This window comes from Polypterus senegalus, chromosome 6 (assembly GCF_016835505.1).
Source record: "Polypterus senegalus isolate Bchr_013 chromosome 6, ASM1683550v1, whole genome shotgun sequence".
NCBI classification, from domain to species: domain Eukaryota; kingdom Metazoa; phylum Chordata; class Cladistia; order Polypteriformes; family Polypteridae; genus Polypterus; species Polypterus senegalus.
Genome location: NC_053159.1, coordinates 9,758,875 through 9,776,139, shown reverse-complemented (window position 1 = coordinate 9,776,139; position 17,265 = coordinate 9,758,875). Strand labels below are relative to the sequence as shown.

The 17,265-nt window shown below is 38.7% G+C and overlaps 1 protein-coding gene across 3 annotated transcripts in view; it reads left to right on the top strand.

Moving 5' to 3' along the window:
* The window catches only part of znf148 (zinc finger protein 148), a 45,205-nt gene that overhangs the window by 10,185 nt on the left and 17,755 nt on the right, over positions 1-17,265 (top strand). For all 3 annotated transcript variants that reach the window (XM_039755371.1, XM_039755372.1, XM_039755373.1), the window contains 3 exons: positions 8,578-8,703; positions 11,131-11,254; positions 14,774-14,857. In XM_039755371.1, coding sequence (XP_039611305.1) covers positions 8,578-8,703; positions 11,131-11,254; positions 14,774-14,857 — 334 coding nt within the window. The remainder of the gene's footprint in view (positions 1-8,577; positions 8,704-11,130; positions 11,255-14,773; positions 14,858-17,265) is intronic.

Here is a 17,265-nt window from a genome sequence, read left to right as displayed (position 1 = left end):
TAAGTTATTTTATGGTAATATCCCTTAATCCAGTAGTTTCATTTAGTGACACATTTTGACAATTGTTCCCATGTGATTATTGTATGAGGGAGGTGGTGTATTTTTACAGTGATTACATATGGAGTGTGACCTTATACTTAATTTTGCCAAAAGGGTGTTTAAATTCCACCAGTGCTTTTCTGGAAGCACAATTGGACTGTTGCTATAGTGTTGTCCTACAAAAAATGTTGCATTTTGCACATAATGACCATGTTTATTATATGTATTCCATTTACATAGCAAATACCAGCTAGAGATACCAACAGTTTATATGTGGGTACTGTGGGAGCGTGTGAATATTTTTGCACATTCTTTCATTTTCTTCTGGATCAATTTTCCTTTCACATCCCCTAATATGTAAATCCTAGGTAGATAGAGGTATTTTTGAGTCACCAAAGTCCAGTTCAGTGTTGTTTTCTGCCATATGTGACTTGTGCAGAATCAGTTTAACCCTATATGTATTAGGTTACTTGTCCTATATGAGCCAATTCTTGCCTTGTACTCCCTGTCTTTGTGAATGTGAAATTGAAGTAGGAAACAATGTATATAATAAGATAGTTACTGCACTTTCTTAGCACACTTCATTAACTCTAATCCAGTTGCGTTCAGTGATTGAAAAGGCAAGATGCATATCAGATGTAGAATTAAGTTGATTTTGGTGATTTGCATGCATATCTTTTTGTAGAGAAACGGCAGTCTCTCTCTCTCTCTCACACACACACACCATTTTATAGTTACCAGTGAATGCAACGACTAAAATAGTTTTAAACAAATTTAACAGATCTGTAATAAGGCTCATTTATTTGGTAGATGTGTTGCAGTGCTTGTGCACAACTGTGATTAACTTCATGTCCCATGTTATATTTTTAATTGTGTTTATATTGTATTGGGTAAACCAATAATGGCAGTTGATTTCAATTCTTAATAGTTTTATGCCCATTTTTAAAAATCAGATGAGAGAGGTACTGGAATGACATCATCTTAAGTGGAAACAAGATGAGACTGGAAAGTTGCAAGCAAATTTGACCAGATGCTTAGCAAAATTTAGTATGTTGTGCTGTCTTTCTAGCACTTGACCTCGGTGCAGAAAGAGGCCTTATATATAGTGTAGTGGCACAACTAACACTACAACATAAAAATGCATTCATGAATAAAATTTGCATTACTCAGCAGTTCTTCAATATTGACCAGGATGCTGTTTCAGGTGTGGTCCAGGATTGAGCATAGACTAACATGACAGTTGTAAACTTGGTTGTCAGAAATACTTTAACTAGATAGTTTTAAGCAGTTAGCTGTCTCTTTTGGTGTAGTTCATGTGATTCATAAATGTTCAAGAGAAGTTACTCGCCAGTGTTTAAATCGGATGCCAAGGCAGGTCTGCAGACCATGTCTCCAGAATTTGTTATAAATGCAGGCTGGCTGACTGCAGGTGGTGTGATTAACATGGAACAGTAGTCCCACCTGCACAGGAAGTGTGATAGAAAAAAAATTCTGAGAGCTCATAGCAAATGTTATTTCATCCAACTAGATGTTAATGTGGGTGCTTGGGCATAACTCACACAAATCTATATAAAAATATTATCTTAATTGATTGCAGATTAAGATTAATGTTTCTTTGTTTTATTTTGTGGCTTTCAAGGCCAGCCTAGTTATCAAGTTATGAGATATTGCCACCTTTAAATTGTACAAAATATTGGAAACCGAAGTCCCTGTGTCTCTGCAGCATCCCCTGGCAGTACCCACAGTACCCAGCAGGGCTGTGAAACCAGAACTCCATCTCCCATAGTGTCCTGCAGAAATCTGGAGCACTGCTAAGCTGCAGGGAAGTCACCATCTATATATATATCTATATCTATATCTATATATCTATATATATCTCAAAATACCCGCGCTTTGCAGAGGAGAACTAGTGTGTTTAAAGAAGTAATGAAAAAGAAAAGGAAACATTTTGAAAATAACGTAACATGATTGTTAATGTAATTGTTTTGTCACTGTTATGAGTGTTGCTGTGAGATATATATACATCTAATATAATCCAGAATCCATCAAGGAAGAAAAATGAAAAACATTTGTGCAAAATCTTAATTTACCTATCCATTCCTAAATAATTAAATGGGCAGGCTATTTTTGTATCAGTGCAATACGCTGCTTGTTAAAACGGATGACTCCTGCTCTTACGTGCACATCCTTTCTGTTCAAGTTCTATTTAAATTTTAAATACAGTGATCCCTCGCTATATCGCGCTTCGACTTTCGCGCCTTCACTCCATCGCGGATTTTAAATGTAAGCATATCTAAATATATATCATGGATTTGTCGCTGGTTCACAGATTTCTGCGGACAATGGGTCTTTTAATTTATGGTACATGCTTCCGCAGTTTGTTTGCCCAGTTGATTTCATACAAGGGACACTATTGACGGATGGCTTAGAAGCTACCCAATCAGAGCATGTATTACGTATTAAATAAAACTCCTCAATGATATACGATATGCTTCCCGCGCGGTGCTTTATTGTTTGCTTTTCTCTGTCTCACTCTCTCTGCCTGACGGAGGGGGTGTGAGCAGAGGGGCTGTTTACCTAGAGGATACGGACGCCCCTCTAAAAATGCCTCTATATCGCGGTGCTTTGGCATACTTAAAAGCCCAAAAGCACGTATTGATTTTTTGATTGCTTTTTTCTCTCTCTCTCTCTGACATTCTCTGCTCCTGACGCGCACTCCTTTGAAGATAAGATATGTTTGCATTCTTTTAATTGTGAGAAAGAACTGTCATCTCTGTCTTGTCATGGAGCACAGTTTAAACTTTTGACTAAAGGGTGTTATTTCATGTCTAGAGGGCTCTAATAATGTTAACAGTGTGGTAGAGTTTATAAGGGCTTAAAATATATAAAAATAACCATACAAACATATGGTTTCTACTTCGCGGATTTTCACCTATCGCGGGGGGTTCTGGAACGCAACCCCTGCGATCGAGGAAGGATTACTTTATAAGTAATTTTTATTTATTTCGACAGAAATATGTTTTGTAGGAATGTAAGTTAAATTTAGTCATCATTGCATAAATTTTTCTTCAACATAGGAATTTAAAGACTAAATTCAACTTGCATTACTACCAAAGATATTTCTGTCGACTAAATAGAACCTACTTATCTCCAAATAGAACTTGAAAAGATATATTTTTTCGAATCTGATCGCGTATTTTAGATCGACTTGACGCGCACTACATCGAGCCTGCGAGCTATTGAGCTGTTGCCTGCCTGCCTGCCTCAATAAGTGACCCTCGCTTCGCTCTTACTTTTGTAACGTTCATTTAATCATGGCTAGTCGCGAAAAAATTAGAAAATGGAAGGAGGATTACACTGAGTATGACTTTATTCGCCATCAATAATTGTTTTGGTAAAGTATCCATTATTCATAAAGCTTCAATTGGTGATCTGTTTTTCTGCGTTAACCTCATATTTTTTCATATTTCTTCTCAAACCAAGGGGGTGCTAGGGTAAAATGAATCGGGAAGCGCTGATATAGATTTTATATATATATATATATATATATATATATATATATATATATATATATATATATATATATATATATATATATATATATATATGCCCTAATTCTGGGCTCATTAGTTGTACACACTCACTGTACCCGCTCTCGGGAATCGAACCTTGGATGTCCGCGCTAGAGGCGAAGCCTCTCGTGTTGCACCACGGCGTGTGGTTCGTTTATTTGACAGTATGTAGATCGTGGTGTGTGTATATGTATATAGGAGTATGTGTGTGTATATATATATATATGTGTGTATATATATATATATATATATATATATATATATATATATATATCGGAGCTAATTCTGAACGGCGAACCCGCCCTATGGTATTTCTGGCAAAAGTCTGAATTCGCTTTAGGGCTGAAAATGTCCGCTCGACAGAAGCAGTGTACACGGGAATGCTCACCGCCAAATATACCAATGTGAACAGCTGCCCCATGCTCTCATTCAGATTTTTCTGATGAAGGAAGTCAGGGAGATCAGTGGGAGATTTTCCTGAAAATCATCCATGGCATACATTACAGTCAGTTCTGTTTTTAGCCGAGGCAGATGAAAAAGCGCTCCATGGCTCTTGTGTTAAACTGGAGAAGGCTGCATGCGTGAAATTTTTCTTGTATTCCCGAAACTTCTGGGGCTCGAGGAGTGTGACAAACATCAGGTTTTCGTGGTCTTGAAATCTGGTCTGTGTCTGGCAAATAATATTGTCCAGAATCCTGCCATGGAGTTGGCCGTAGTGCGTGTGATGATCTTTCGCTCGGAGCATTTGTGGTGCGTTCAGTGGCCTTGTAGAGTTCCTCATATCAGCTTCTATCCAATCAATGGGTCCGAATACAGTGACGTTGCATTACGCCTGCTAGAGGGCCCTACTGACACCAACTCAAAATCTAATCGGTTGAAGCAACAGGTTAATCGACATTTATTATTTGTTAGAGTGCCTGCACAACGGATTGTGAAGGCCTCTCTGCCTGGCAACAAATGATGGCTGAAATGTGATTGGTTAAATGTTTTAATACGAAACTACGCCTCCCATGAGCTGCAGTCTATTACAGTATATGGACGAAAATATGTTCCAGTTATGACCATTACACGTAGAATTTGCCAAATTTCAGCCTTCTACCTATACGGGAAGTTGGAGAATTAGTGATGAGTGAGTCAGTCAGTCAGTCAGTGAGGGCTTTGCCTTTTATTAGTGTAGATATATTATGTGTATATGTATGTAAGTGTGTGTGTGTGTGTGTGTGTATATATATATATATATATTGCTCAAAAAAATTAAAGGAACACTTTGAAAACACATCAGATCTCAATGGGAAAAAGAAATCCTCCTGGATATCTATACTGATATAGACTGGGTAATGTGTTAGGATCGAAAGGATGCCACATCGTTTGATGGAAATGAAAATGATCAACCTACAGAGCCCTGAATTCAAAGACGCCCCAAAAATCAGAGTGAAAAAATTATGTGGCAGGCTAGTCCATTTTGCCAAAATTTAATTGCAGCAACTCAAAATTGTACGCAGCACTTTGTATGGCCCCTGTGTTGTTGTATACATGCCTGACAACATCGGTGCATGCTTCTAATGAGATGACAGATGGTGTTGTGGGGATCTCCTCCCAGATCTGGACCAGGGCATCACTGAGCTCCTGGACAGTCTGAGGTGCAACCTGGTGGCATTGGATGGACCAAAACATAATGTCCCAGAGGTGTTCTATTGGATTTAGGTCAGGAAAGTGTGGTGGCCAGTCAATGGTATCAATTCCTTCATCCTCCAGGAACTGCCTGCATACTCTCACCACATGAGGCCAGGAATTGTCGTGCACCAGGAGCCACTGTACCAGCATAGGGTCTGACAATGGGTCCAAGGATTTCATCCTGATACCTAATGGCAGCCAAGGTGCCTTTGTCAAGCCTGTAGCGGTCTGTGTGACCCTCCATGGATATGCCTCCCCAGACAATCATTAACCCACCACCAAACTGCTCATGCTGAATGATGTTACAGGCAGCATAATGTTCTCCATGGCTTCTCCAGACCCTTTCACTTCTGTCACGTGCTCAGGGTGAACCTGCTCTCATCTGTAAAGCACAGGGCACCAGTGGTGCATCTGCCAATTCTGGTATTCTATGGCGAATGCCAATCGAGCTGCATGCTGCTGGGCAGTGAGCTCAGGGCCCATTAGAGGACATGGGGCCCTTGGGTCACCCTCATGAAGTCTTTCTGGTTGTTTGGTCAGAGACATTCACACCAGTGGCCTGCTGGAGGTCATTTTGTAGGGCTCTGGCAGTGCTCATCCTGTTCCTCCTTGCCCAAAGGAGCAGATACTGGTCCTGCTGATGGGTTATGGACCTTCTATGGCCCTCTCCAGCTCTCCTAGAGTAACTGCTTGTCTCCTAGAATCTCCTCCATGCCCTTGAGACTGTGCAGGGAGACACAGCAAACCTTCTGGCAATGACACGTATTGATGTGCCATCCTGGAGAAGTTGGACTACCTGTGCAACCTCTGTAGGGTCCAGGTATCGCCTCATGCTACCAGTAGTGACACTGACTGTAGCCAAATGCAAAACTAGTGAAGAAACAGTCAGAAAAGATGAGGAGGGAAAATGTCAGTGGCCTCCACCTGTTAAACCATTCCTGTTTTGGGGGTCATCTCATTGTTGCCCCTCTAGTGCATCTGTTGTTAATTTCATTAACACCACAGCAGCTGAAACTGATTAACAACCCCTCTGCTACTTAACTGACCAGATTAATATCCCATAAGTTTCATTGACTTTATGCTATACTCTGATTAAAAGTGTTCCTTTAATTCTTTTGAGCAGTATATATATATATATATATATATATATATATATATATATATATACACACACTCACCTAAAGGATTATTAGGAACACCATACTAATACGGTGTTTGACCCCCTTTGCCTTCAGAACTGCCTTAATTCTACGTGGCATTGATTCAACAAGGTGCTGAAAGCATTCTTTAGAAATGTTGGCCCATATTGATAGGATAGCATCTTGCAGTTGATGGAGATTTGTGGGATGCACATCCAGGGCACAAGCTCCGTTCCACCACATCCCAAAGATGCTCTATTGGGTTGAGATCTTGTGACTGTGGGGGCCATTTTAGTACAGTGAACTCATTGTCATGTTAAAGAAACCAATTTGAAATTTTTCGAACTTTGTGACATGGTGCATTTTCCTGCTGGAAGTAGCCATCAGAGGATGGGTACATGGTGGTGATGAAGGGATGGACATGGTCAGAAACAATGCTCAGGTAGCCCGTGGCATTTAAACGATGCCCAATTGGCACTAAGGGGCCTAAAGTGTGCCAAGAAAACATCCCCACACCATTACACCACCACCACCAGCCTGCACAGTGGTAACAAGGCATGATGGATCCATGTTCTCATTCTGTTTACGCCAAATTCTGACTCTACCATTTGAATGTCTCAACAGAAATCGAGACTCATCAGACCAGGCAACATTTTTCCAGTCTTCAACTGTCCAATTTTGGTGAGCTCGCGCAAATTGTAGCCTCTTTTTCCTATTTGTAGTGGAGATGAGTGGTACCCGGTGGGGTCTTCTGCTGTTGTAGCCCATCCGCCTCAAGGTTGTGCGTGTTGTGGCTTCACAAATGCTTTGCTGCATACCTCGGTTGTAACGAGTGGTTATTTCAGTCAAAGTTGCTCTTCTATCAGCTTGAATCAGTCGGCCCATTCTCCTCTGACCTCTAGCATCAACAAGGCATTTTAAGCCCACAGGACTGCCGCATACTGGATGTTTTTCCCTTTTCACACCATTCTTTGTAAACCCTAGAAATGGTTGTGCGTGAAAATCCCAGTAACTGAGCAGATTGTGAAATACTCAGACCGGCCCGTCTGGCACCAACAACCATGCCACGCTCAAAATTGCTTAAATCACCTTTCTTTCCCATTCTGACATTCAGTTTGGAGTTCAGGAGATTATCTTGACCAGGACCACACCCCTAAATGCATTGAAGCAACTGCCATGTGATTGGTTGATTAGATAATTGCATTAATGAGAAATTGAACAGGTGATCCTAATAATCCTTTAGGTGAGTGTATATGTGTGTGTGTGTGTGTGTATATATATATATATATATATATATATATATATATATATATATATATATATATACACGTACGTACACACACACACATACATATACAGTGCACCCTGTCTCTGCCTACTTCACCATATTGAGAGGATTTTTTTCATACAAGGAGGTCAGTGTTCATGTCTAATAAAGCCAACTGATCCATATTTTGCAAATCCAATAAAGGATGAACCTCAAACCCCAAAGATCAAAACACTCTGGACTGCCTAATAACTGCCGCCCACAGGTGAACTCACAAAAGTACAATCTGGGATGCAATTTGGCGTTTACCAGAGGCAAACGATCATGAATGTAACGTCATATTGAAATCAATTAGGTGCCACTACAAAACAACTTAAATGCTTAGATCGTCACAGCACATTCATTTAACCAAGATTTGAATGCCTGAGTGGACAGGGCCTTTATCGCGTTGTACAATTTTCAGATGATCCAAATTAATTTATAATTTGTAGTAGATTATTTGTGTTATCATTTCAAAGTATCCCCAAAATGTGTAAGAAGTTTGCAGTTTTAATTATTGTAAAACATAGTAAAATGAGATTCAATTACGTAAATTTTAATCATTTTTTAACTTAATGAATGCAGCAACACTGAAATGCCATTTTATCTTTTTTACTTACCTGAAATATTGTTGTATTTCTCCAAAATATTTAAATATTATTATTTACTTTAGAGTACCAAGTTAGAATGAGTCTAGGAATGCTATTTTTGATCTTTCTGGGCAGTAATATTTGCCTGGGTTTAATATAAGAGATTTGTTGTTTTGAGAATCACTTTTATTGCATCAAGCCAAAAGTGAGTAAAGTTTATTTCAAACAATTGGTAAACATAATCCAATCTTTTACAGGTTAATGTTAAACAAGAAAAGAAAGTGTCAGATGAACCAGTACAGACGAAAAAAGATAAGAAATTAGCAAGAGATGTTGTAGATGCCCAGAAAAAGAAAAAAAGAAAACAACGATCCCCTGCAAAGGTACATAAGTGCCTATTGTAAAATGTAAGACTGTTGTAATCTTTCAAATTGTTTGTTATTCTTTTTATTTAAAAAAAGCAAAAGTTTTATGTGTAATTTTTTTAGTCTACTATTTAGGTAGTATCTTAACTTGGCTGTCATTTGTTACCTCACTGTATTACAGTAATGTAATGTTTACATTCAGGTACCTCTGCACACGCAACCTGGGGAAACTGGCAGATTAACCATTCTAGGAATTAATTAATGTTATTTGGTCTTTCGCACTTGACAGTCCCAGGGACTGAGGATCTGAAAAGATATTCCAGTTTACCTAATAAACATGACACCCATTGAAGCAGTTTACAGCTACAGTAAACTATTGTGATTATATATCTGTTGTCTGTACCATTTTCTTCAGTAGATGCAATTTAGGAAGCACTACTGGGTAAACTCTTGTCTGTCACAGCGTAGTCTTATGAAGACACACCTATATTGAGGGATATTTGGCTTGTATACACTTGCCAATTAAACCTTTACACATTTTTTTGTTAGAAAGCCTGTGTCCGAAGAAAATACATGTGTGGACTTGTTAAGAACATACAGACCACTCACAGGCAGATGCAGGCCTCAACCCAGTTGAACCCAGTCATCCAGTATTATTAGTCAACAGAGCTCATTACTTCATGGCTGTTCTATCCCGAGTAGCTAATTGTGGTAAATAAATGAAGATTGCTATTTAAAACTTATCCAGTGATCATTTAAACTTTCTTTTCAAATTATTTCCATCCTACAGTGTACATTGCATGCATTTCCACAATGAAGTAAAAAATAGCTCTCAGCTAAAAATCATTTGTTTATTAATTCCCAGTATGGGCACAAGTGGGATGTGGTTGAAAGTCAGTGTTACTGTGAGAAACCTGTTTGGTTATGTTAAATCTGTACTTATTGGGTCTTGTGTTGGTTGCAGTTATGGTAAATGCTTCAGGGTCATCCATTGTACCCAAAAAATGTAATTTGTTAAATTAGAATAAAATATAAAAGAATTGTTAAAAACAAAATGTTTGATTTTGTGTGTGTATATGTATATTTAGATATATATAATATACACTCTGAGTGTGCCATCACAAAATACTTTATATAATCATCCATAAGTGATCATAAACCGCCTTCAATAGGTCTGAAATTCTGATAAGGTAAAAAATGTAAGTTGCATATCATTGTTCTATTTTCTTCTGGGTGTTTGCATTTTTTTTGGGGAGCTTCATTATTTTATCTATTTTTTTATTTGATCAAAATAGTAAGAATCAATTAATGTTTGGAATTTGAGTTCTTTGACCAGTTCATTGCAAGAGTGGTGACCTCATAGGTCCACTCTTCACTGGCAATATACATGAAAACAGCTGTATTGTTTCACATCCCTTTTTTTCCCTCTCCTTTTCAAAGCTCCCACATGAAAGAGTAATTTTTGCTATATAAAGATAGAAAAATGTGGTTGCTCCCTTTTAAAGTTCATATCTTCCAGTGGGGATTATTCTCTTTCAGGTTACCTTTTGTGTATAACCTGTTTTCATTTTAACAGTATATATGTTTTCTGAACTTGCTTTAGTATTACGTGACAGAAGGAATAAAAGGCCTATTCTAACAGCATTGGCTATGGAGCTAGAATTATTGTATTTCAACTTTTAATAGTTTTTCTTTATTAATGTGTTTAACTCGGATGCCTTAAATTGAACTCAATATATAATGCCTCTTTGACAACTTATTCAATGGAGCATTTTCAACTGCCAAACTAATGGCAAAATTTAATAATCAGTTTTTGGTTTACTTTGCATTTGCCAAATGTTAATTGGTGTTAGGATAATTGGCTGTTTTAAAATTGGCCCAGTGTGAGTATGGATAAGTGCATGACAGTCTAAAGCTGGTTCCGTTCTTGCATTTGATGCAACAAGGAATAGGTTACAGTCTCTTCCTAACCCCCACCCTTGCAAAACTCTTAATTGGATTAAGCAGATATGAGAATATTATGTAGGATTTACTGTCAGGTATGAGAATATTAGGAACTAACTGTGCTACCCATCTAAGACAGGTCAGAATCCCACTAATCAATGTAAACCTCGGCATTAACATTTGCAGTGCACCAAGCAGTGCATGTGTTTCTGTTATATGCCACTTGGTATGGGATTCGTGAAGGCAGGGTTATTGTTTGTGATGTGAAATCATTTGGAATGTCAGAGACATAGCAACCAGAAGGACACTGACAGACACACAGGCACCCTTTTATTAAGATGGATGTTATGATGTTAAGTATATGAAAGTATTCTATTACTTCAGAAAACGGCTCAATCTATCTGATACCTGAATTATAAAGACATATGGTAGTTTTTAATACATAGAAATAGATTACATATTGTTTTGCTAAACCTTTGTGTATGTTTCTGTTCATGTTAGATTCTTACAATAAATGAAGATGGGTCACTTGGTCTTAAAAGTCCGAAGTCTCATGTGTGTGAGCACTGCAATGCTGCCTTCCGAACCAACTACCATTTGCAGAGACATGTGTTCATCCATACAGGTATTTGGAGCTCATTCCTCTGTTTTACGTTTTTTTTTACTGTTTGCTAATTTTGAAATTTCTCATAATATTTCTCATTCCTGGAACCTTCATGTTTAAATGTACTGTCCCCTCCCACTTATTTTTCCATTCTGTTCTTATTTTATAAATAAAGGCTATTTACAGTGCATCCGGAAAGTATTCACAGCGCATCACTTTTTGCACATTTTATGTTACAGCCTTATTCCAAAATGGATTAAATTCATTTTTTCATCAGTATTCTACACACAACACCCCATAACGACAATGTGAAAAAAGTTTACTTGAGGTTTTTGCAAATTTATTAAAAATAAAAAAACTGAGAAATCACATGTACATAACATAAGTATTCACAGCCTTTGCTCAATACTTTGTCGATGCACCTTTGGCAGCAATTACAGCCTCAAGTCTTTTTGAATATGATGCCACAAGCTTGGCACATCTATCCTTGGCCTGTTTCACCCATTCCTCTTTGCAGCACCTCTCAAGCTCCATCAGGTTGGATAGGAAGCGTCAGTGCACAGCCATTTTAAGATCTCTCCAGAGATGTTCAATCAGATTCAAGTCTGGGCTCTGGCTGGGCCACTCAAGGACATTCACAGAGTTGTCCTGAAGCCACTCCTTTGATATCTTGGCTGTGTGCTTAGGGTCGTTGTCCTGCTGAAAGATGAAGCGTTGCCCCAGTCTGAGATCAAAAGCGCTGTGGAGCAGGTTTTCATCCAGGATGTCTCTGTACATAGCTGCAGTCATCTTTCCCTTTATCCTGATTAGTCTCCCGGTTCCATCCCCACAGCATGATGCTGCCACCACCATGCTTCACTGTAGGGATGGTATTGGCCTGGTGATGAGCGGTGCCTGGTTTCCTCCAAGCGTGATACCTGGCATTCACACCAAAGAGTTCAATCTTTGTCTCATCAGACCAGAGAATTTTGTTTCTCATGGTCTGAGAGTCCTTCAGGTGCCTTTTGGCAAACTCCAGGTGGGCTGCCATGTGCCTTTTACTATGGAGTGGCTTCCGTCTGGCCACTGTACCATACAGGCCTGATTAGTGGATTGCTGCAGAGATGGTTGTCCTTCTGAAAGGTTCTCCACAGAGGACCTCTGGAGCTCTGACAGAGTGACCATCAGATTCTTGGTCACCTCCCTGACTAAGGCCCTTTTCCCCGATCGCTCAGTTTAGATGGCCGGCCAGCTCTAGGAAGAGTCCTGGTGGTTTCGAACTTCTTCTACTTACGGATGACGGAGGCCACTGTGCTCATTGGGACCTTCAAAGCAGCAGAAATTTTTCTGTAACCTTCCCCTGATTTGTGCCTCGAGACAATCCTGTCTCAGAGGTCTACAGACAATTCCTTTGACTTCATGCTTGGTTTGTGCTCTGACATGAACTGTCAACTGTGGGACCTTCTATAGACAGGTGTGTGCCTTTCCAAATCATGTCACATCAGCTGAATTTACCACAGGTGGACTCCAGTGAAGCTGCAGAAACATCTCAAGGATGATCAGGGGAAACAGGATGCACCTGAGCTCAAGTTTCAGCTTTATGGCAAAGGCTGTGAATACTTATGTACATGTGATTTCTCAGTTTTTTTTATTTTTAATAAATTTGTAAAAACCTCAAACTTTTTTCACGTTGTCATTATGGGGTGTTGTGTGTAGAATTCTGAGGGAAAAATGAATTTAATCCGTTTTGGAATAAGGCTGTAACATAACAAAATGTGGAAAAAGTGATGCGCTGTGAATACTTTCCGGATGCTATGTGTGTGTATGTATGTGTATATATATATATATATATATATATATATATATATATATATATATACAGTCATGTGAAAACATTAGGACACCCTTTGAAAGCATGTGGTTTTTGTAACATTTTTAATAAATGGTTATTTCATCTCCGTTTCAACAATACAGAGAGATTAAAGTAATCCAACTAAACAAAGAAAACTGAAGAAAAGTCTTTTCAAGATCTTCTGTAAATGTCATTCTACAAAAATGCCTATTCTAACTGAGGAAAAGATAGGACACCCTCACATGTATTCCCTCTTAAATTGGCTCAGATCTCACACAGGTATATCACACCAGGTGCACATAATTAGTAGATCGTTACTCTGCATGTTGAATGAGGCTTGCCCTATTTAAACCTCAGACATTTAGTTTGGTGTGCTCCTGACTGTTGAAGTGAGAGTGAGCACCATGGTGAGAACAAAAGAGCTGTCAGAGGACTTCAGAAAAGATTGTAGCAGCCTATGAGTCTGGGAAGGGATTTAAAAGATCTCAAAAGATTTTGAAATCAGCCATTCCACTGTCCGGAAGATAGTCTACAAGTGGAGGGCTTTCAAAACAACTGCCAACATGCCCAGGACTGGTCGCCCCAGCAAGTTCACCCCAAGAGCAGACCGCAAGATGCTAAAAGAGGTCTCCAAAACCCTAAAGTGTCATCTCGAGAACTACAGCAGGCTCTGGCTACTGTTGATGTAGAAGTACATGCCTCTACAATCAGAAAGAGACTGTACAAGTTTAACTTGCATGGGAGGTGTGCAAGGAGGAAACCTTTGCTTTCCAAGAGAAACATCGAGGCCAGACTGACATTTGCCAGAGATAAAGTTGACAAAGACCAGGACTTCTGGAATAATGTTCTTTGGACAGATGAGTCCAAAATTGAATTATTTGGACACAACAGCAGAGGACATGTTTGGCGTAAACCAAACACAGCATTCCAAGAAAAGAACCTCATACCAACTGTGAAGCATGGAGGTGGAAGTGTCATGGTTTGGGGCTGCTTTGCTGCAGCAGGACCTGGTCAGCTCACCATCATAGAATCCACGATGAATTCTACTGTGTATCAGAAGGTGCTTGAAGAACATGTGAGACCATCAGTTAGAAAATTAAAGCTGAAGCGGAACTGGACCATGCAACATGACAATGACCCAAAACATACTAGTAAATCAACCAAAGATTGGCTGAAAAGAAGAAATGGAGAGTCCTGGAATGGCCAAGTCAAAGTCCAGATTTGAATCCCATTGAGATGCTGTGGGTGACTTGAAAAGGGCTGCGTGCAAGAAACCCTCAAACATCTCACAGCTGAAAAAGTTCTGCATTGAGGAGTGGGGTAAAATTTCCTCAGACCGATGTCGAAGACTGGTAGATGGCTACAAGAACCGTCTCACTGCAGTTATTTCAGCCAAAGGAGGTAACACTCGCTATTAGGGGCAAGGGTGTCCTATCTTTTTCCTCAGTTAGAATAGGCATTTTTGTAGAATGACATTTACAGAAGATCTTGAAAAGACTTTTCTTCAGTTTTCTTTGTTTAGTTGGATTACTTTAATCTCTCTGTATTGTTGAAACGGAGATGAAATAACCATTTATTAAAAATGTTACAAAAAACCACATGCTTTCAAAGGGTGTCCTAATGTTTTCACATGACTGTATATATATATATATAAATAATTTTTATGATAATCTAAACAAAAAAATAATTAACCTGTTTTCTTTGTTTAGGTGAGAAGCCATTTCAGTGCAGCCAGTGTGATATGCGTTTCATCCAGAAGTACCTTCTGCAAAGACATGAAAAGATTCATACTGGTAGGGTGAGAATTTATAAGGATGTGGCTCAGATAACAGGATTTAATTTATTAAGAATTATGGTCACCCTTTTCAGCTTTCTTTTTTCAGGCATAGTTATGGAATAATAATGTTTAATGTAAGAGTTTTTTAGACATTAATAGATAGATCTTTCTGCTTAACTAAGCAGTGAAATTGTTACTTCTAGAAGCTTGTTGATGCCCTTTTTCAGGAAATAAAGAATAGTATTTGACTTGCATGCAAATATGGAATCTCTGTAGCACGTGGTTCCCACCAACCTTTCTAGGAATATTTCAAATTTAAACTGTAAGAACCTTTTGCACGAGTTGAAATGGGAATTTCAAAACATACTGCAGTAAAGCAATTCTAAAATTAAAATCTAATAGGAGCCAGTATGAATTTTGCAGTTGACCACAAGCCTAAGATCATACACCCCTCTGAATATGTTAAAAATAGCATATGGTTTTAGGAAGTAGAGCTGTTAAACCCTAATATTGTAAAGAGATTTTAACATCAGTATTAATCAATATGTGTAAAATAAAGTATAACCAATAATTTCATAACCCAGAATTATATTTGATGAGATTATACAGAGGGTCTATATTGCAGCCCCTCCCTTTAGTTGGTGAAATTTAGAAAGACCACTCACCCTTTTGCATAAGTTGAATAAACTTCCTCTAGTCTTTTGTTTGTAGCTTCAGCCATGCTCAGTGACAAACCTATCCTCTTTTGTTTATATTGCCAATGGTGATGGTATATAGCTATGAATGTTGTCAAATTGTATTATCTACCTCTGTAGGACTGATTTTAGGGGTTAACTGTACATGCAGATGGTTTTAATGAAACTGTGAAACACTATAATATAGGTTTCCTTATGTATATCATTACTAAAGAAAACTGTATAACAGTTTTAAAGAGTTTTTATGAAGAAAATGTACTTTAACACGAGATTGTGTCAAGTCACCTTTGTATTACAAAGTGAAGCTTACTCTGATTTGATTACACTGCACAACAAAGTTTTTGCTTCTTGAACACTGTTGGGTGTTTCTTATAGGTTTTTGGGTGCTGATCAGGAATATCATGTAAAAATTTACCCATCACGTACAGTTTCAGTTTTGCCATGATATTTTCTTATATTTGTATCCAAACATTTTTGCTCCCATAAGTGAGTTATCAACAACAGTTTGTGCAGCCTGGGCATGTCCAGGTATGGAATCAGGCCAGGTTAGAAGCTGTTCTGTGAAAGTTGACATCCTGGGCAGGTCTGAACGAGCTTGATGCTATCTCAGCATACTATAAAGGTGGCTTGCATACACCGATCCTGCTCATTTGGTTTATATAGATAGTCAGTATGTATTTATAGTATCAGTATAGTAAAGTATAGTATCTGTAGCAATACAACAGTAAGTAAGCTTGATGCTATAGACGTTTTGCTGTCGGGCGATATGTCTCGTAAATGTCGTAACAGCCACGATACATTCTGCTATATCTGTGGTGAATATACACTTGTGCCTCAGAGACGTTGGATGACTGCTCTTGTGAAGAAAGCTTATCTGTATTTCGGCTGCATTATTGGTGATCAAGACAAGGAATGGGCGCCTCACATTTGCTGTGCAACGTGCTGTCAGTCTTGGCTATACAAAGTACTGTTGTTTCATCTGTGAATGGGACAGCCGTGCCAAAGAGTCGCTCTGTTCTCGACAGAACTGGCCATTCCATGAAAAGTTAGTTCCAGCAGAGAAAAATGTGGCACATGAATCGCTTGTCCACCCTGCAAATTTATTTTTGCCTCATCTTCACATAAAACTGGGACTTATGAAGAATTGCGTTAAAGTACTGAACAAGGAAGGTGAAGGTTTCCGTTATTTAAGACAGATGTTCCCAAGAATAACTGACGCCGAGATCAAAGAGGGCATTTCTGTTGGTCCCCAGATCAGACATGTTATGAGTGACAACGGTTTGAAGAACTGTTAGTTGGGCCGGAAAGAATTGCCTGGAAAGCCTTCAAAGACGACGTTGACAATTTTCTAGGCACTTACAGATCCCCAAACTACATTCAGCTGGTAAACAAACTTCTCAAAGCATACAAGACAATCAAATGCAACATGTCACTCAAGATTCATTTCCTGCACTCACACTTGGACTTACTTCTTCCCTGCAAATCTCGGTGCGGTCAGTGACAAACACGATGAAAGGTTTCACCAGGACAGTGCTATGATGGAGAAACGATACCAGGGCAACTGGAATATGTCGATGCTTGCTGATTACTATTGGACACTGCAACATGATGCACCAGACATTGAATACAAAAGAAAATCAGGAGCAAAACACTTTTAATTCTGTTGAATTTAATAGCTTAGGCGAAACATAAACGTGACTAAATATGTTATTGTTAGTAAACATATAAA